Raw genomic sequence first — 22,370 nt, forward strand, 5'->3', positions numbered from 1 at the left:
TGTGCTAACTCTTTGGTTGAAGGCTCCAACTATTATGGCTTATTGATATTGTGTGTGATTGGACCCTTGGACATGTCAAGGGCATTATTTGTGTGCATGATTGTATGTATAAAATACAACAGGAGCTGTATTATTTTTAGAATTTTATTTTCGATCTAGAATACATGTACATTCCCTCATGGAATATAGGATCGATATATGTAAAATTCTATTTTTGTCGCGGATCGGATTCTTGCGAGGCGAGATACTTTTGGAGCACCAGAGGCGCAGCAGAATAAGAAGCAAGAAGGATGTGACAACTCGACCCGATAGCGGTGGCTAAAGATGGCAGTAGCTAGGGTTGGAGCATACTGAAGACAGTGATGGAAAAGGTCATAATAGTTAAAAAATTAATTTCCAAATTTATTGCTTTTATTTACTGTGATGTTTATATGCATGTGATGAATGCTAGCATAGGTTAAAATCCTCATTTCTAAATAACTAAGCGGGAGAGGGATTTTAATAAATCCCATGGTCTCCATTACTGGTTTGTAAGTGATGCAACAAGCTTGCGTGTTGGCTCTGAGTGCCTCCCTCCACAACGGATGGGTTTGTTGTGGATCACTAGATCAAACTTCCTTTTATGGATGGTTAAAGGAAATTATTTAGGAGCGTGTGATCTTCTCCAACTGAAGGGGCACAATCCTATTTAATGGACTTAGTATCAAGTAATGGTATACACTTAGACGCATTCAATAGTATCCTCCCCAACGGAGTCACTGCTATTGTCTTGTGTGACCAAAGTGAAACCAACTATTAATTTTATTTGTCATAAAGTTAGGATGACAGGATAATAAAATTAATGGGTCACACCCTCCTCTTACAAATGTTGAATTTGTATACATCCACACTAACGTGGCATGCAATATTCACGGTGATTTGAGGTGTTGGTTAATTTAAAATAGTATTGTTTGAGGAATCAATATTATTCTAAATTTAGAGTCTTGACCAAAGTTTATTTTTTGTGATTCTTAGGATGACTTTCAACCCACTAGCCATTATACTGAAAGAGAACAAACTTACTGGTCCCAACTATATTGATTGGAAAAAAAACCTGGACATAGTTCTTACTGCTGAAAGCTATAAGTTTGTACTGACTGAGGCTTGCCCTGATGCACCTGACGGTGACTCTACGCCAAAGGAGATTGAGTATCATAAGAAATGGGTAAAAGCTGATGAGATGGCGCGGTGTTACATTTTGGCATCAATGTCAAATGTATTGCAACATCAACATCAAGATTTACCAACAGCTTATGATATAATGAACAATCTCAAAGAACTCTTTGGGCACCAGAGTCGGACTGCTAGGCAAGAGGCAATGAGGAAGTTAATGACAGCCACCATGTCTGAGGGGACACCCGTAAGGGATCATATCCTCAAAATGATGGCTTATCTGAATGAAATACAAGTCCTTGGAGGAGAAATCGATGGGGAAACCCAGGTCGATATAATTCTCCAAACGCTACCCAGAAGTTTTGGCCCGAACTATAACATGAACAAAAGAGAGTATCGTTGGCGGAACTTCTGACAAGCAGCAGAAGGAATATTTCGTCACGGTTATCAGATTCACTATTCTGAAAATGGTTCTACTTCTAAGTCAAAAGGCAAGAAGAAGAAGAAAGTGTCTTTTAGGAAAGAAGGTGAATAAACCTCAGTGTGATGAAAGTGGAATGAAGAAGCCGAGGACAAGTGCTTCATCTGCGCCCGACATTAGAATGACCGTCCTCGTAGGAACCAGAACAATAAAGGTATATTTCATACTCTAGTAGTTGAAACATGTTTAGCGGTGTTATCTACCAGCACCTGGTGTGTAGATACGGGAGCCACTGTTCATGTCTGTAATTCTTTGCAGGGGTTCCAGGAAACCCGACAACTATTTGATGGAGAGATAACTGTCTACATGGGCAATGCTACTAAGGTGGCGGCTGTTGCAGTGGGAGAGTCTACTTATCTTTTGATAGGAATAGAAATTTGATTTTAAGAAATTGCCTTTATGTACCCAGTTTTAAAAAGAATTTAATTTCAGTTTCTAAACTATATTTGGATGGATATTCAGTCTCTTTTAGTAACAATGTCGTTATAAAGAGAAATAAGGTGATTATCTGTTCTGGTGCATTAGTTGACAATTTATACACTTTAAATCCAATTTCTCCCACAAAGCAAAATATGGAAATTAATAACACATCTTCTAACTCTAATAAGAGAAAAGAACCTTCAGAAATGAACCAAACATATCTTTGGCATCTAAGGCTTGGACATATTAATTTATGTAGGATTCAAAGGCTTGTAGCCGATGGACTATTGAGTTCATTAGAGTTGGAAAACTTTCCAACATGTGAATCCTGCTTGGAAGGTAAAATGACCAAGAGACCTTTTAAGGCCAAGGGGTATAGAGCCAAAGATGCGTTAGAACTGGTTCATTCTGATTTGTGTGGTCCTATGTCTATCCAGGCAAGAGGTGGTTATGAATACTTCGTCTCCTTTATAGACGATTATTCAAGATACGAATATATTTACCTGATGCGCCGCAAGTCTGAATGCTTTGACAAGTTCAAAGAATATAGGGCTGATGTGGAGAAACGTCTTGGTAAAAGTATCAAGACACTACGGTCTGACCGTGGTGGCGAATACCTCTTTGGAGAGTTTAGGAATTACTTATCAGAAGTCGGGATTCAATCCCAATTGTCTGCACCTGGTACACTCCAGCAGAATGGTGTGGCAGAACGAAGGAATAGGACTCTTATGGAAATGATTAGATCAATGATGAGTTATTCAGAATTACCGAATTCGTTTTGGGGATATGCTTTAGAAACAGTAGTGTACATTCTGAATATGGTACCTTCTAAAACAGTTCCTTCTACTCCCATGGAATTATGGAATGGGCGCAAGCCTAGTCTGAATCATATCCGGATATGGGGTAGTCCAGCACATGTGCTGAAGGGAGATACTAACAAGTTGGAATCACGTACAGAAGTTTGTCTGTTTGTTGGATATCCTAAGGGAACGAAAGGTGGTTTGTTTTATAATCCTAAAAATCAGAAGATCATTGTTAGCACCAATGCTCGATTCTTAGAAGAAGATTATGTAATGAACCATAAGCCCATGAGTGAAATAGTTCTAGAAGAAATTAGAGAGGACACGTCTACTTCAGTACCAACAGTACAAGATGAAGTACCACAAGAGACTGCAACACGTCTTGCACATGATACATAACCACAGACGGTGCCTCGTCGTAGTGGGAGGGTTGTAAGGCAACTTGAGAGATTCATGTTTTTGGGAGAGTCTTCGGACTTGATTCCGGGTAAACATGAACCTGATCCCCGGACATATGATGAAGCACTCCAAGATATAGATGCAGTATCTTGGCAAAAGACAATGAATTCTGAAATAGATTCTATGTACTCTAATAAGGTTTGGGAGCTTGTAGAACTACCTGATGGTGTAAAAGCCGTTGGATGCAAGTGGATCTACAAAAGGAAAAGAGGGGCAGATGAGAAGGTAGAAACCTTCAAAGCAAGGCTTGTTGCGAAAGGGTATACTCAGAAAGAGGGAATTGACTATGAGGAGACTTTTTCGTCGGTAGCCATGCTTAAGTCTATCCGGATACTCTTATTCATTGCTGCTCATATGGATTATGAGATTTGGCAAATGGATGTCAAGACAACTTTCCTTAACGGAAGTCTTGAAGAAAACATCCATATGAAGCAACCAGAAGGGTTTATTGAAAAAGGCAAAGAGCATCTAGTGTGCAAGCTTAATCGGTCCATTTACGGATTGAAGCAAGCTTCAAGATCTTGGAACATCCGGTTTAATGAAGTAATCTAGTCATATGGATTTATCCAGTGTCCGGATGAGTCTTGTGTATACAAGAAGTGTAACGGAAACGTGGTGGTATTTCTTGTACTATACGTAGATGATATTTTGTTAATTGGAAACAATGTCAAGGTATTATCGGACGTAAGGGTATGGTTGTCCAAACAATTTGATATGAAGGACTTAGGAGAATGTGCACACATTCTTGGGATCAAAGTTATAAGGGATCACAAGAAAAGAATGTTGTGTCTATCCCAAGCTTCATATATAGATATAGTCCTTGCTCGTTTTAGCATGCAGAACTCCAAGAAAGGTTTCTTACCTTTTAGGCATGGAGTAGCCTTATCTAAAGAGATGTCTCCGAAGACATCAAAGGAGATGGAGGAAATGAAGGCAGTTCCTTATGCTTCGGCTGTAGGAAGTCTTATGTATGCAATGCTGTGTACGAGACCTGATATCTATTTTGCCGTGGGCATGGTCAGCAAATATCAGAGTAACCCTGGACAAGGACATTGGACTGCGGTAAAGCATATATTGAAGTATCTGAGAAGGACTAGAGATTATATGCTAATTTACCAAGCAGACGAGTTACTCCCTGTGGGTTACACGGATTCAGACTTTCAATCAGATAGGGACAATAGTAAGTCAACATCAGGCTATGTGTTTACTCTAGGAGGTGGAGCCATTGCATGGAGGAGTGTTAAGCAGAAATGCGTCTCGGACTCAACCATGGAAGCTGATTATGTGGCAGCCTTTGAGGCAGCCAAAGAAGTTGTATGGCTCAGGAACTTTCTAATGGACTTAGATGTGATTCCTGGTTTGCCCAAGATCATCACAATTTATTGTGATAATAGTGATGCAGTTGCAAACTCGAAGGAACCACGAGCTCATAAGGCAAGTAAACATATTGAGCGCAAGTACCACCTGATACGAGACATCGTCAAGCGAGAAGAAGTTGTCGTTACCAAGATTGCATCAGAAGATAACCTAGCAGATCCTTTCACAAAGGCCCTTCCGGCGAAAGCTTTTGATCGGCATGTGGAGGGGATGAGAATCAGATGTAAGGCAATAGATATGGCAGCTTAGTCTTTTAGTATAAGTGGGAGATTGTTGTAGTGTATACTAAAAGCCTAGCTTTTGTAAACATTTATTTGTTAAAATAAAAGAATCACATTGGTCAATATCTGCATTTATTTATTAAATGTAATTGTTCAATTAATTTATATAGTAGACAACATGGAGTGTAGTGTCACACTCAGAAGATCATGTTGTCGGTTCTCTATAAATTATAAACAGTTGCTCGCGACTAAGATAGAAAGGAACAAACTATCAGTATAGTCGTAGTGTAATTAAGTATTAGTTTATCTTGACTAATAAATTACACTAATACACTTTAAGTGTATTGAGTATGATCATTTAGGTATGTTCTTTTTGTACTGACTTAGTAAAAAAACTAAACCTTAGTTATTATGGAAGTGTGTACTCTTAATCCTAATATAATAACAAGCACATATATTTAATATTTATTTCTTTGATTTATCAAAGGGTGAGGTTTAGCTCGATAAATCAATATGCCCGATAAGTTGGGAAATGATATTACTTATAGTGTGTATTGTTGATTATAGAAGGAATCTGTGTCCTAGTTATCTAGGTTGAGAATGTCCCCAAGAGGAGCTCATAAGGATTGCCATGTTAAACCCTGCAGGTGGACCTAGTCCGACATGACAATAAAGTTGAGTGGTACTACTCTTGGAGCTAGATATTAATTAAGTGAGTTGTCAGTAACTTACTTAATTAGTGGACATTCAAAATCTTAAACACAGGGAGACTAACACACTCATGATAAGAAGGAGCCCATAATGTAAATTGGGATTTGTGCGGTAATAACTCTCTAGTGGAATGAGTTATTATCGATGAACTTGAGTTGTGTGTTCGGGGCGAACACGGGATACTCAAGCTCATCGAAAGGCCAAAACCAATTTCTCCTCTAGGTCCCTGTCGTAGCCTCATTATAGCCTCAAGTCCATCCAAATGTAAGGCTCTTCTTGGTGTCCAAGAAGGGGGGCGGACCATTGCTTGGTGACCAAGCAATGGCCGACCACATCCTCTTGAATGGGGCCCGCCCTATAGCTTGGTGACCAAGCTTGTAGGGGCTGGCCATAATAATTCAAAAAGGGAGGGTTGTTTTGAATTTTTAAAATCTTCTCTTTGTAGAAAACTATAAGTTTTAAAAGAGAGATTTTATTTTAAAACTTTCCTTATTTGAATTAGGTCACATGTTTAAATAGAGAGTTTAAAAGATTTTAAAACTTTTCTTTTTTAATCATCCTCATGGTTTAAGAAAAAAAAAGGGAAAAGAAGTTTTAAAATTTAAATTTTCTATCACCATGTTAAAAAAAGGAAATTTTATAAGAGAGTTTTTAAATTTTAAAACATGGTTTTAATTTTTAGAAATTTTCCTTTTTTAACTCATACTTTAGAAAAGAGAGTTTGTAAATTTTATAAGAGGATTTCTTCTTGTAAAATTTTAAAAAAAATTATTTTTCCTTTCCTTTTAATTGTGGCCGGCCACCTTGCTTGGTGCCCAAGCAAGGGCCGACCAATAGGATTAAACCAATCCCAATCCTAAACCAAATAGGATTGATCTCAACCATTAATTGATGATTGATTCAATCAAGAGGAAAGAAAAGGAAAAATAAAAAGGGAAAAGGAAAAACTCTTGGATGATTTTATTTTTTGTAAAAGGTTTTTCCTTATTTGCCTTGGGCAAGTAATATAAAAGAAGGGGTGAGGGGGCTTCATGAGATACAACTCTTATTCTTTTGCTTGGGTGATCTCTTGGTGGCCGGCCCTCTCCCTTCTTCCTCTCCCTTTGCTCTCTTCTCCTTGGTGGTGGTGGTGGCCTGATTTTAGAAGAAGAAGGAGGAAGCTTTTGGGTGGTGTTCATCTTGGAGGATCGTCGCCCACACGACGTCCAAGGCGAGGCGAAGAATACGGCAGAAGATCTCGAGGTCGTTAGCTTACAAAGAGAAGGTATAACTAGTAGTTTTCTTCCGCATCATACTAGTTATTTTTCTTTGTGTGAATTCTAAATACAAGAGGCAATTAGATCTAGTTTATCGAATTTATTTTTCGATTTTGTGTTTTCTTCTTTTTCGAATTTGTGATTCGATTGTTCCTTTTGGTTAACTTAGAGTTATTTAAGGAAATAAATATTAGCTTTCCTTAAAAGGCTTTGCCTAGGCAGTGGTGGTTGCTCCCATATCCAAGAAGGTCATGTGCCTCGCCATGCAGTCCTGGAAGCCAATTTTGGAAATTAATATTTATGGAATTAATAACCTAGGTAGATTTGAATCAATAATGTTAAGTTCCGCTTGCGATTCAAATCTAAACCATTAAGAACAGATAAGTTAAATTTGGAATCAATGATGTTAAGTTCCTTCTGCGATTCCTTATTTAACTTCTAAAGAACACAATAAGTTATTTAAGTAAAGGTTTGACACTTGTACAAAAATTTTTGTACAGTGGAACCGGTACGTTTTCCTAGGTTTAACCAACAGGCTTTGGCATATGAGTGTTTCCATCCAAGAGCGGCTAAAGTAGATTGGTTTTCGGTGATCTGAAAGCCATATATTTTGCCCAAGCATAAGTTTACATCTTGGTTACTTGCTCATGGAAGACTAAGAACGACAGACACCATCTCATATGAGCCTAACAAATTATGTGCGTTGTGCCACCAACAAGATGAATCCAATAATCATATTTTTTTAATTGTGACATTGTCAAGCCCTTACTTGATAAAGTTAAGATATGGATGGGTATCACTTTTGACATCACCGATATGACCTCATTTCTTGATACATTTTGGCAACATTACAAAGGTAATGGGAGGCAAATGAAAGCAAGACATCTTGCTTTATCTTCCATGATTTATTTCGTATGGAATGCACATAACATGAGCCGATTTGAGAATGTTGTACCTTGCTTTGAGAAGATATTTCACAATGTCCAAGTTCATGTTTGGCGCTTTGTAGATATCAAGTAATTCTTTTGTAATGTGTGGTAATATTTTGTGATATGCTCGGATGTCATACAAAGTCCAAGTCATGTTTGGTACTTTGTAGACTTTAGTGAGACCTTGATGTATAATGTTATATATGAAGTTTGTTTAATGATGTAGTCTTACAAAGTCATAAAACTGTTATGCACTTTGTAGACATCATATGATTATATTTTATTCTTTTTTAGAGTGTAATATATTTACCTTCTAAAAAAGTGAATTTGATTTCGGTTACTTTGCTAAGTCATCTCATCCTTGATCTTGGACCGAATTAATATTATTTAAAAACTTATGGCGAATTAACAACATTTTTAGGGTGTGTTTGGTTCAAGTTATCATGTATAACTTTAGTTATGATTACTAGATAATCGCATAACCAAGGTTATGGGGAATAAAACATAACCAAATGTTGTTTGGTTCAATCTCGATAATGCAATAAAAACTTATTTATTTAAAGGTTTTAATAAATACCCTACTTTAATATTTTATTATATTACCTTTAGTTATACAATCAATTATACATCATAATAATAATAATAATAATAATAATAATAATAATAATAATAATATTATTATTATTATTATTATTATTATTTAAACTCTACGTTTTCTTACTTTTTCTTTTTAATGTTTTTCTTTATTTTTATATATTTTTTATTTTTTTATTTTGTTTGTTTTTTTATTTTTTTCCATTTTTTTAAATTTTTTTACTTTTTTTAATTTTTATTTTTTTTATTTTTTTATATTTTTAAAAAATTTATGTTTTTTTTAAATTTTATTTTATTTTTTATGTTTTCCATTTTCTTCTTTACGTTTTTATTTTTTATCACATTTTTCTCTTATCCGAGGATATTTTGAGTAAAAAAAATTATTAACCCCAGAATCAAGGAAAATCTCAGTTTTCGAAGTTTTCCGATTCCTGGTTGCATGCCCCTTTTACTGACATGTCAGACATGAAACATTACTCGAGAATTATCGATTACCTAAATCAAATAGGATTTTTATTAATAATTTTAAATGAATAATCAAAATTATTAAGAATAATTCTCAATCAAGCGCATCTAACCTTGAGAACCAAATTCAATGTGCAATAGCTCTGATTGAATTTGCGAGGAGGTAATAACAATACTGATGCTATAATTAGTGCTATAATTACAACTTATCATATCTCACTTTATTTCTATAACTACCGTAATTATTTATCATATTTACATTAACTCAATCAATCTCTCAACCACTCCAGCAACTCATCCAGCGCCGCCGCCGGCATCGTCTCTACCTCTTCCTCCTCCTCCTTCGCCACCGAAGCACCACCGGATCCCGCTACCTCCCGCCGCCTCTTTCTCTCTCCGGCGGCGTGCACCTCATGGTCGATATAATTGCCAGTCGTCCAGCTTACAGGAGCCTCCTCCACTGCCTCCGCGACGACGGACTCCTTCCCCGTGAGGCATTGCACCACGGATTTGAACTGGTAGGTGTCTACTTCCACGAACGTTGTTATGATGACTTTGACCTTCGCCGGAGGCGCCGCCGGCAATCGGCCACAGCTCCGATGGCCACTTTGGTTGTTGTACGGAAGCATGCCTAGCTAATTACTCAAGGGAATTGGAAATCGATCAGAATTAAGGAAGTTGTGCTGGGTATACTCTGCTTTGAGCAACTGCTTACGGCTAGTTGACATTTATAGGAGTTTGCAAGTTAGACGATATCTGAGTGAGTTGAGGAATGGCGGCGAAGTTGACTAAAGATAAAGTCCGTTATGTGACTCTGAAAAAGTCTTCGGTTTATCTGCTTCCCAATTCGCGCATTTAAAACCACGCACGTTTTTTATTTTGTAAGAAAATGTCGCTTATTCTGACTAAAGATCGAGCGTTTAAATCTATATTATAATAATAAAAAAAATTAGTTTTATCATTTTTATACCAAAAATACATGCTTGCTAATTGAAAAAAAAAAAAAAATACTAGAAGATGTTTTAATAATATTTTTTTTATCAGACTTGTTTATCAATTTTTTTTTGTTTTTATCTTTACCTTCAGACATAGTTGCAAAAAAAAAAAGAAACCGTCACCTTAGCGGCCCCCTAGTCCGGCCCCATAAATATCCAAAGGGGTTAAATCGCGATTAAGCTGGGCAGGAGGGGTGACTGGGGGTCGAGTGGAATTTAAAGCGCAGCAGACCGAGGTTTTAAGTCCGTGTGCAACTGACGACCCTCGACCTCTATTGCAAGCATCAGACACCCTTCTAACTGATCCAGCCCGTGGGGGCTTTACCTTCAGACATAGTGCAACGGTAAAATGATGCCCCGTACATGAGGCGACAAGTGATGGGGGTCGAGCCTTGCGGCCAGAGAAGAAGAGCACACCAAACATGTTCCAAAGCAACTTGATAAGAATAACCTTCTCTACTAATTACTGGAACAACAATGAAGGGCAAATCTTTGGATACAATGAAGAGAAGAGTTATTGCCAAATTCTTACATGCTTTGGATCACGTTGCCATGAAACACACTTGCAAAGTAGTTGTAGATATCATGTGCATTCTAACTTCTAATATTAATTTTAAGTTTACATAGAAGAGAAAAAAGGCCAATCTCTACATTAATCATCTGGTGGTAATCCAATATATCGTGAATAAAGAGGAAGGCTGAAACTATTTGTTATCGTATCCTAGAGAAAAAAAAAAAGGAGCACATCTGTCATGGGAAAAGCATTATCTATCGAAGCTCTGAGCTAAATTTCCAGAAGCAGCAAAGGATTTTTAGACGTTGTATATCCCGGCGGACAGCATCATGAACAAGGTTTCTGTCTGTTTCAAGCACTGCGATGGGCCAGTAGCTGATAGTTTACTCTGGCAGCCAACTAGCTTTCAATAGGTGAAGAGAGAGCTACTGCCTCATCGGTAATTATGCTGGATTTGCTTCTTTTGCTGTTTCGCTGATGGAATCAAGACGCCAGTTCTGTTTGTTGCTCTGATTTGGATCATACTGGGATATGTATAAGATCTTCTTATGGTAGTTTCTAAGTGTTTGCCGATGTCCGACACTGACATAGGTTATTCCTGCTTCTGCAATCCGTCTGTACATGTGGGCCTGCGCAGAAGATGCAAGTATTAATGGTTAAGCATTGCCATGCATCTACAGAAAATAAACTACAGGTTCTTTGCATGCAATTATTTATTGCATCCTTGAAAACTTGCAGGAAAGGAGATTATTTTGATACCTCATTGTCGTCGTCTAATGCACTCGTAGATTCATCCAACAAAACTAATTTTGGCTTTGCGAGTAACAAGCGAGCAAATGCAAGTCGCTGTTGTTCACCAAGTGAAAGAACACTAGACCATTCATATGTGGAATCCAAACCATTGAAACGAAACAATATATCTCCAAGTTGAACAATTTCAAGCACTTGTTTCATATCGTCAACTGTTGGCTTCTGAGGCTTATTGGATTTACCCCCTAAGTTTGGTACTTGAGATAAGAATGGCAGAGAACCTAAGAAACAAGTAACCAGTTGGAATGGTTGCTTTTCCATAAATGGTTTCAGATAAATGAATAAATTATAATTGGTTAATTGTATACACAACTACAGTTTTGCAGCCAGCACCAATTTCGACAAATAACAAGGCATCAAAGACCATACTGACATCACGGGGAAAAAATAACCAGATATATAAGAACTATTAGTTTATGAAAAACATGCGCTGAGAAAGTTATTCGACGCACAAATTGTTCACAAAGCATATAAGATCTTTTGAAATGTACCAGCAGAATCATTTGAGGTAGGGTCCATTTCCTCACTCCAAGTTGGATAAAGCAGTTGTTGCCGAAGTGTGCCCAAAACCATATATGGCTTTTGGGGAAGGAAAAAAACTCTACTGTTTCTGGATCCTCTTTGTTCTTCATCTGCCTTCATTGCATTTTGTGATCTTGACAAAACAGTATCTTCTATATTGAATATGATACTTCCCTTACCAGTATTCCATAGACCAGCAAGAGCTCGTAAAAATGAAGTCTTACCACTTCCACTTGGTCCCATTACCTATAAATGTACACCACCTCTAAAATGAGAAATTAATACTATAAAACAATAATTGAAATGAGAAATGAATGGAAGGATTGAGTCAATTATAAGTGAGTTTGTGAAAGAGAGTCAACAAGAGTGATGAACAGCTAGTAGGAAAACAGCACCACAATGGGGCAGGCAGTGACTTGGTGAGTAGTGGAAGTAGTGAGAGAGAAAAGGACACTAAGGGAGATGGTGGACATGTCACTGAGAAGACTAATCTTTGATTTTTTTTTCAATTGGTCGAGCAAGACTGCTCTATGTTGGAAATTAGGAATTCAGATACTGACTTTGTGAGTAGTGGAAGTAGTGAGAGAAAAGGACACTAAGGGAGATGGTGGACATGTCACTGAGAGGACTGATCTATGATTTTTTTTTAATTGGTCGAACAAGACTGCTCTATGTAGGAAATTAGGAATTTTGTCTAAATTGCAACTAGCACATCAGACTTATGCTTTGAACTACCATCTTCGATACTGGGCTGATACTGATTTGACCCTTGGACAAATATAGTACTGATTTACCAAGAAGAGTGCTGCCCAGTACTTGCATTGGACCAATATCCTTAATTGGCCCATTGACGACAGCAACAATCCAAAACTTTGCTTAAAACTTCTGTCCCAATACTTGCAATGGCACAGATCGGTTATTTAAAATTCAGTTTATTCAATAACTTGTTCAAAAGCTTCTGTAAGAGGTGATCAATATACAACAGTTTGAAAGTGTTTTTTTTTTCAAGTAGCTACTAGAGCAGCTACGTAGATCATCAAACCATGTGTGGGAGCCTTACCAGTAAATGTTCCTTGTCATTGATCTCCATAGATAAATCAGTGATAAGCACATTCTTCGTTCTAGGTGTTTGTAATGTTAGATTTTCAATCTTTAATAACTTGTGATGCCTGAACTGAGAAACAGATCCATTAGAAACCAACAAAGATGGATCCTTGTCACCAAACTGAATATTATTAACTCGATCAGTATCCTCAGGCTTTGTTATGTATGCTTCACTATCATCTAAAACATCATCAAATTCCCCTGTAAGAAAGACAAGGAAAGAGGTCAACAAATAGTCTATGATTAGAAGAAGGAAAAAGGCTTGTTCACTGCACTATAGTAGATGCAGCTCAATAGTTGATGTTTGGCATATTTATGAGGTATATTAAGTTTCTTAGGACTTGTTAGCTAAACAATGAGTCATGTCTTTTACAGACAACAAACTTGTTGCAAAAATTATTTCCTATGAAAAGGTTAATTAGACACAGAACCACAATTTTCAGATATTCATACCCTAATTCGAACATGGCCTCTTACTATAATAGTATAATGTGTTACTTGTCTCATAATTTATGGTTAGTGTGTTAACAATTCAAGGGGCAAGAACAATGTAGGTAAGATGAGAAGTATAATACTCATGTTACCTGGTAGCAGCAAGCTAGAATATTCAATTGATTAACTACAAGATTCAATTGATTCGTTCAAAAATATTAAAGCATCATTATCAAGGCAAATCCACAGAGGATAACATCAAGCAGAACCCTCAGAAAAAGGAAATACTTAGTATCAGCATTAAGATTTAACACAGACATAAGAAGCTTATTAGGTCCCAAGAGCTCACTTCTTGAGATTTCTTGAAAACAGTATTTTACCAATTTCTTTCACAAGAGATTTGAAGCTTCAAAATTATCTGCCTATATTGCTCCATAATCTGATGTGCTAGCATAATTTTAGCACTTATTACAGAAGTTCCATGTAATTGGAAATTACAACTAAAACAAGTACAAAATTCATAACAAAACGTTCATGATAAAGGAATAGAATTTTTGAGTGATGAAATGATAGGGATTTTACCAAGACGATTTATTACAGCAGAGAAGGCACTGATGGCTTGAAATTGGAACACGACTAATGAAAAATCACTTAGTATATGATTGAAAGCAGAAACAGATTGGTTGATCACCCCAAATTCAATTTTTCCTGAGAAGTACATAGGAGCAACAACTGCAGCAGGAAGAATTTGAATCAAATAACGGTAACCATCGGTGAAAAACTCAAGATTTCGAGATGCAACCAATAGTTCCTGCAAAACAATAAACAACCTATTAAAAACATTGTAAGAAATGTAATGCTGATGCTGTTGAAACTGTCAAGAGCATTAGAAACAATAGAGTTTCAGGTGGATTGGATGTAGTCCTGTACTTATAGTTCTAGGTTTCAAATTATCAAGTCTTATGTATGCCCATATAATGGTTATCTTGTATTTAGTGCTAGCAAGCTTTCTTTCTCCATACTTGATCAAAATCTATTTATCTACGTACTTTTCTTCTCGGATCAATGTTTTCCGAAATAAATTCAGGAATAAAATGATGCCACACTTGCACAGTGTATATGGACTAAATTATTTTCCATGAAAATACTCATTAATTAGATATAAAAAATTAGAACTAGGAATGAATCTCACAGAAAATATTTTTAACAAATTAATCAGAATTTTGAAAAATCATAAAAATACTTTGCACTTAACTTATCTCTAAGTTTAAACCCAAATCATAAGATAGAATTGAGTCCTTAGCGATAGTAAAGTATAGAGTTTAAGAAAGTCCTTCAAAGGATGATGTGTAGAATAGATAATCACCTTCAGGAATCATTCCTGATTGAATTACGAATAATTATCACACTCTCTTCCACTCCTAAACCATACCAAATAGCCATTCCTTAGTTTGATCCACAAAGTATGAATGAATCTAGAGTTAATCTCCTAGAGCCTTTTGAATTGATATGCATAGTCTTTGTCCAGAAGTACCTCTTTTTTGTTCTAAATATAAAAAATGGCATTACACTAAGGACCTACTTGTAACTCTTTACATTGACAAATATACATAAAGAGAGGAGACACTTAATATAATGAACCCTAATAATTCTCCAATACTCTTAACATAAACAAACTTGGCTTCTCTGTAAGTATATGGTTTTATAAGTATTTGTTGATATCAAACATAAGGTACCATTGATGTACAGATCCCATATTATTTTGTTTGTCCGCAAAATAAATTAATAGAAAAGAAGAAAGACACAATCAAATTAGTTTCCAATTTCCAGATTTGATAATTCAGAAATATAAGGCATAGATGACAAAAACTGATCTTAGTGTATTGCAGATCATTTTTACTATGAAGTACCATCATAGTTATGCTACAAACAAATTTCACAACAAAAATCATTTACAACTCATGATGAATAATTGCAAAAAAATGTGAGATAGAGATTCTATTTTATAACAAATTTAAGTAAATGACATAAGAAAACCTTAGAACAAATTGACAAAAAGCCTGATGAGAAGCGAAGAATGAATTGCTAAGCTTGTAGTAGCTTTGGTGATATTTAAAATGCTAAAGAAGCAATTTTAAAGATATTTGAGAAGCATAGAGAAACCCTACAGTTAAATTCTCAAAAGCACTTTTAAAACGCTGCAGTAGAAGTTGCATTTCATTTCGCTCGCCTCCATAAAAGGCAATCGACTCGGCATTTTCACGAACTCTCACAAGTCCATATCGGAAATCTGCTTCTTTCTTCTCTTGCATGAAATTCAGAGTGACAAAGCCCTAAGTAGAAATGATAGTATGTGTTAGGAGAACTCAGTGTATGAAATAAAAGTGCCAAAGTGAAATTTACCTTCCCAAGAAAAACACTTAAAGCTGTACCGCCAAGAGAGTAAACAATAAGTACACCAAATAATGGTGGATAAATTCCATATAGAATGTTGCTGAATGATATCAAGTCAATGGCTGCATTGAACAGAGTCAAAGAAAATGAAAGAGCAGTTCCAGTAAAAGAACTTAGATCATCTACAATCCGTTGGTCTGGATTATCAACAATTGATTGAGATTGGATCTTGTAGAATGTCTGGTTTTTAAAATAACGTTGCATGTAGTGACTTGTCATCCAAGATCTCCATCTCAAGGAAAGGGTTTCTCGTGCATAATCTCTTATGACAAAAAACTGCAGTATACCAAAGAAATGCTTAAAAAATACTCATAATTGAGAGAATGGAACATGATTTTACATTAGCAACACAAAAATTACACACATTTTCTTGAATGCATAGTAAGATAGTTCGAGAAGTCTTTCTCATACAAAGAGAAAATCTTAGATAACTAAAGTTAATAAGGAGTGAGTGGATTATCCTAAAACCAGAAAATTACACTGCATCATCAAATATTTATGATGATCTTACTGCAAAATTCATACTAGGCATTAGGGAAACAATTAGTAAATTCATCTTAGTTTGAAAGTTGTGTTAATAGTGATACCATAGTGGAATCTTAGTAGACAAAAAGATAAATATTGTCCCCGCACATGGTTGGAACTTAAGGCTTATTGTCTTCTTCTAGAAATGATGTGATGCTTTCTTCAGTTACTAAAATCCTTCAATGTCTTGAATTTGTCATTAATGAATTTGAATGTTTTTCTTTAAATTTTTTTATGAGTTTATGGAGTGTAATGGGCTTCATAATTTTTACTTGACAATTATTCTCAGTGATATCAAAGATATAAGGGTGGGCATGTCTAGTCCAAAACTGATACACCAAAACAAAACAAACTAAATCAAATCAAAAATTTGATCTATCAAGTTATTGGTTTAGTTTTGGGTTGCAAAATAGATAATCTTATTGGCTTCAGTTTGGTTTCAGTTTATGTCCGGATGAAATTAATAATACCAAACTGATGAATTATTTTCTTAATGTAAAATATACGATTATTTCTAAATGCAATGCTATAATACCTGAACCAATGATGATAATTGTAAATATAAAATATAAATGCCAAATTAGAAATTTGTATCTATTTGTCTGTCTGATTTTTTACAACAATATACAAATTTATTTAACTTTTTAATTATTATTTTTCAATTTAAACAGAACCAAACGAAACATGTTTGGTTTAAATCTAAAGTGTTTAAATTTTGATTTGTTCTGGGATGAAATTTTCAAACTCAGAGAATCCGTTAGAATCCATTTAGTTTCAATTTTGCCTTTAATCTAATAACCCAACCCATGCATCTCTGAAAAAAATGATTTTGTATATACTATTCCCCAGATACTAGGTGAAAGTACAAAGATATTTTAGGCTAAATTAATTTATCACTTTTACATGAAATCTATAGTCCACTAAAACAGCTAAAAGGTCTCTTCTCCGCATTTGGGGGAATTTTTCTGTTCCATTTTTCTTAAAATTATTTAGGTTTTCATTTCTTCATGTGAAGGGGAGCCTTGGCGTAATAGTAAAGTTGTTGCTTTGTGACCAAAAGGTCACGGGTTCGAATCCTATAAACAACCTCTTGCAAAAAACAGGATAAGGCTGCGTACAATGGATCCTTCCCCGGGACCCTGCATAGCGGGAGCTTCGTGCACCAGGTTGTCCTTTTTTATTTCTTCATGTCTCTAAGCACTTGTGAGGATTGTTAAAAGTTGCATTTTATGGAGTGCATGTATCTGAGCTGGAGCGTAGCGTGCTGCAATTAAATCATGCTAATGCATGCAACTGATAACATAATTCAATTAAAATTTTTTATGTGAATGCATGATGCATGCAACTACTAATTACCGCAGGCAACACACCGGTACATCTGCAAGGCCATTCGATCGGCAGTTATAGTAAGACAGATTTAAATCCGTGTTGTGCAGGATCTACTTATGCACAAAGCAAAGGAGTTTCAAGCCCTCTCCTATTTTTCCAGAGTTTTTTTAATAAATTTTAAAAAATTCCCATGGTGCTCCATTATCCAGCCCTAGCCATTTCATTGCTTCAGAAAGAGTGAAAGTGGCTGCTTCATCTTCTATGATAATCTTCAGTCTGATTTTTCTTTTCTTACTCTCTCTCAGTTTTATCTTGGTCAATCGATCCATCATCGGAGTCCCTTCATCACCCTGTAGTAGTTGTAAGGTTGTGAGATTGTGGCCTCCAACAGTGTGGTGCAGTGGTAAAGCACTAACAATTAAGAGGACCGATGTTTGAATCCTAGGACGAATATTTTGGAGGTCGGCTTTTGAGTGTGCATAAGTTGTGCTCCAAATTTACTCGGTAGATGAGCCGGGAGGAAGGTCGTCTACCTAATCTCAAAAATTGAGGAAGAATTATGAATTACTAGACACTGACAAAGACTATAGTCATGCCACTGTCTTTCTTTTATTGCCATTAAACTGATTTCTTGATTTTTGATATATATTAGCCAACACTGAGGTTCTAACAAAATCTTTTTAGATGTAGGATAAGTCTTTCATATCCTGCTATAAAATTTCGAAGGTTGAAAGATAAAAACTTGCCTCAACCAACCCCAATTAAGGTCACCCCTCTCCCCACTCTGTTATATAAATGAAGCAGAGATGGAATAAAAAAATATAACCCATTTTTCTAGGATGATAACATTGTCTTTTGTCCTATGCTGCTTTTTCAACTAAAATTCTTGTTTATGGTAAATTTATTATAGATTTTTATGAATATTTTATATTTTGTTGTAGTGTTCCAAACATGAAAAGCAGGGTAGAGTGGTGATGGGAAAGAAGAATTCCTTTCATATCCCACTCTATATGGGATAAGAATGAGGAGTCAAAAATTTTGACTCATGTTATTACCATTCGTAGGTAAAATACTATCTTATCATATAGTTTAGTCTTAGACAATTTTATTAACTATATATGTTTTTATAACAATTGAAACCTACAATATTCTAATTTATTATGGAAAGAAAAAAAAATCTTGATACAATTTTACAAACTACGATAGCTATATAATGCTCACGCATCGCTAGGATAAATATTTAGTATATGTAAGATGATTTTAGATAAAGATTGCAGGTAAACACAATTAAGTTTCAAATTTATTTCTTAACATAATCAAGAACCTAATAAAAAAACATCTTTGGGTTAAAAACTTAGTGACGTTGCAATGCCATTATGGCTTGCAGAGCAATACCTAAACAAAAGCCAGCAATATGCTCACCGGAATACCTCCAGCAAAGGCTCCCAGATAATACATAAGCTGCTTGGTGAATTGTTCTTGATCCTTACCTAGAAAAGAAATGGCAAAATAACTGCAGTTATTATGAAGAGAAACTTATTCCTTCATTGTGAAAACAATGTAAAATAGATTATAAATAAATATAAATATAAATAAATATTTTAAAAAAAAAACTCACTAGCAAGTGCATTGTAGAAATCACGTCCAAGAAAGTTGAATCCAACACTAATCCCAGTTGTTCCCAAGGTTAGGGCAAATAAAGCAGCCAGCCTAAGCCTAGCCTGGACTTTGTCCTCAGACGACCAGTAAGGTGCAGCAATCTTCCAGAATCTCTTTAGAATCACTTTAAGATCTGAACCCACCCTCTCATCCTTAAGAATAGTTAACAGTTATCTAAAAGATACTACGGAGTTCCACAAATAAAAAACAGATTTAAGAAGCATAAAATTGCAGTTTCAACTAAAAAAGTATGATAGGCTTGACAAAGAGTAATGGCTACTTCATAACAATATAACACTTCTAGATTGTTAACCACAATGAAAGTGATCTTGAGTGTTAATTGTATCGAAGGAACAAACCAACTAGACTTCCTTCAAAAATATACTTGTACAAACAGTTCTAAATAGTAAATTCATCATAAAGAAAATTAAAACAATATATATGTTGCTGGAAATGCCAAAGTCCATTATCAGGCCTATATATATGTTCCAGTGGGTCTAACTTCCAATTAAGGTGATATTTAGAAAACAAATCACTTTCAATAGAAGTTAGTGATCAGTAAAAAGAGGAAAATGAATTATTCTGTGAGTTAAGGAAATTTTCAATTTAATAAAATGTGATATTAAAGGAAATTCCGGAATCCTACCTTATATAGTATGGTGGCCATAAGTACGCTGAGATTGGAATCTCTATAGCAACTAGGATCATGAGAAGTCATAGTGAAGAACTGATGGACCTCAGTATTTATCAGAATTTGTAACAATCTAGAAACTTGAAAAAACAACATATACTTTTCTTATCAGAACAGACCAAAACCTTCATAATTTGTCAGTAGTGCAAACTAGATTGTTAATGCCTCCGACTAAAGACCATTTGCTAACCATCATTGTGGAAATGGAGCCTAACTAAGATATATAGACTTGAAATGAATCACTAAATTTCTTGGGGAAGATGAAGGTCAATTCACATTTTCCCATGGGAAACAAAACCGACAAACTTATTCTAAATGAGAGCAGACATTTAAAACAAAGGTCACATTACACATGCATAACAAAATCTAAGTAAGCATTTATCAAGGAATGAACTAAGAGGCTCACGTGTGTAATGTGACGTTCATTGAGCAGTCTAGTCCCAATCATAATTCATAATAACGAAGGCAATTGATACCCGTCACCACAAAGTAAATGATCATATGGTTAAACCGAATTCATAGAAATATATTTCAGGGTTTAATTCCAATCATAAATAATATGAGGTGATGATTACACATCACTACAAAGTCGACAAGTCCTGATTAAGGCACTGCAAAATATACCAAGTTTGAAGTGACATCGGAGTATAAAAATTTAAGATCGACTAACTAATGCCATTTCTTTCTTACTGTCTTTTCCTGTGTCATTCAGATTATTTCTTGTAATATGTATCTCTTTCATAAATAGTTCATACTAAAATTAGGAAATATCATCAACTTGACTGTGTGCAAATGAAGAAGAAAAAAAAATTGTAATGATGGCAATTTATTGACAAAAGATGAAGGCATAGACACGCATATAATGCTCAAAAATTAGGAATGTAGGTTATTTGTATTGTATTTTTCACATTGGAAATGTTGTCCTAACTAACCATGAGTAACAAAAAAGGTTGAAGGATATGATAGTGTTTCCCCTATAACCATAAGAAATTATAAAAAAAAAAAATCAATTGTAACTTCAATTGCATAAGTGGTACACTCGACAATGAATATGAAGTGACTGCTTGCGGATTATCAAAACAATCACTACCCAATTAGATATCTGCATATTTACTTAAGTCAAAACTGTTAGTTGCACTTTATTTCCTCTTAAGAGATGACAAGCAATATATGAGAAACTATATGACTCGTAAAAGTAAAAAGGAGGTGGTCTACTATTATGACTTTGAAAGAAAAAACAAAAAGGAAAAGGAATATGAAAGAAATAAAATGAAGAAAATATAGCTCTCAGTGTACATCATGATGTAAGGACATTACTACTGATTAAAATACATTTAAGTAACATGAACATGAAATTCAAAATGCCACTACATCATAGACAGAATTTATGTCAGATTGCATTTTAACTGGTAAGGTAGGACTAGGGATGGCGTGCAATCACATTTGAATCCAAGCAGGTTCTCTTGTAGCAATGAGACGCTAGCTAAGGAAAATCATTTTATGAAAACTAATGCAGGAATGCAATAAAAGGCTAACATGTTTGAAATAAAAAATTTTTTTCAAGTAACAATTTATTTTAACTAAAAGCAAACTTTCCTGCACATCCTTTTTTTCAGGCATTTTCTTTTCTTGAATGTTCAACATGTGCTAAAATAAAATTTTCTCTTCGGGTGGAATACATTAAACCAGCTAATTTATTCTCTTGATCTGGGTGTTGCAGTTTAAGTCATCTCAAATTTTAACTAATAAATATTAGGTCAAATCCTGATGACCTTTGTTACTGCTAGGTTCCTAACTCTGTCAAAAGGAGCTCCATGACCAGCGTGAGAGATAATGAACACCTATATCTCCAATGCTCTACTGCTATAAGGAAGAATAGTGAACCTACTTGAGTGATAAGGATGGCAATCTACCCTAATTCATATGTTAAAACTGAAATTACAAACGCTGCCCAAGGCGATTCGATCCGTTCGACAATGGGAACGAATCGACAAGAGCTGGCATCAAATCTCACCTTCTCTTGAGCTGTGTCGGAGGTCTCGACCACGGCCGAGGACCTGGAGGCCCTTCTACGGCGGAGCGTCATCGGCAGTGCCGGCGAGAACCGGAGGGAGCCAGCGGAGAGTCCGTGACGGCGAGATGGGGTTTCCAGCGCCACTAGTAATAGGGGAGCAGCGGTAACAGGTGCGACAATAATAGAAAAAGCCATTAAATTTGATGCTTTCCTTTTCTTGCCTTGCCTTTCTGTCTCTTCTGTTCGGCTCCTCCCTGCTCTTACTATTAATGGATGAAACTGGAGCAAATTCATTCTCGATTATTTTCGACTCTTTTTATTGCCTTTTTTGCTTCTCTTTCGATCGGTTGTTGCGGAGTGTGCGACTGTCTAAAGTTGGCAGCCACAAGAGCCCTATCTGATGTTGTTTACTCTCCGTGGTAAACACGTTAACCGTCTTTGTTTCGCTGTCCATTC

At 35.7% G+C, this 22,370-nt stretch overlaps 1 protein-coding gene across 1 annotated transcript; it reads right to left on the reverse strand.

The window, feature by feature from the left end:
• Window positions 1-10,374: 10,374 nt before the first annotated feature.
• Window positions 10,375-22,298, reverse strand: LOC122040828 (ABC transporter D family member 2, chloroplastic-like). Its single transcript, XM_042600275.1, has 10 exons — window positions 21,915-22,298; window positions 19,169-19,361; window positions 18,973-19,040; window positions 15,646-15,972; window positions 15,411-15,575; window positions 13,825-14,053; window positions 12,767-13,011; window positions 11,676-11,952; window positions 11,134-11,405; window positions 10,375-11,003 (listed from the first exon to the last, which is right to left on the reverse strand). Exons 1-10 carry the CDS (start codon window positions 22,206-22,208, stop codon window positions 10,818-10,820), a joined length of 2,256 nt encoding a protein of 751 aa, XP_042456209.1. The 5' UTR covers window positions 22,209-22,298; the 3' UTR covers window positions 10,375-10,817.
• Between the last annotated feature and the right edge of the window lie 72 nt (window positions 22,299-22,370).

This window comes from Zingiber officinale, chromosome 2A (assembly GCF_018446385.1).
Source record: "Zingiber officinale cultivar Zhangliang chromosome 2A, Zo_v1.1, whole genome shotgun sequence".
In the NCBI taxonomy this organism is placed as follows: Eukaryota; Viridiplantae; Streptophyta; class Magnoliopsida; order Zingiberales; family Zingiberaceae; genus Zingiber; species Zingiber officinale.

Excerpts from the sequence above, each read along its gene's own strand:
- LOC122040828 (XM_042600275.1), bottom strand. The coding sequence starts at position 22,208 with ATGAATTTGCTCCAGTTTCATCCATTAATAGTAAGAGCAGGGAGGAGC. Across the intron at positions 14,054-15,410 it reads GTGCTTTTGAGAATTTAACT|GAACTATTGGTTGCATCTCG; the intron begins GTAGGGTTTCTC and ends ATTGTTTTGCAG. Across the intron at positions 11,004-11,133 it reads CATTAGACGACGACAATGAG|GCCCACATGTACAGACGGAT; the intron begins GTATCAAAATAA and ends TCTTCTGCGCAG.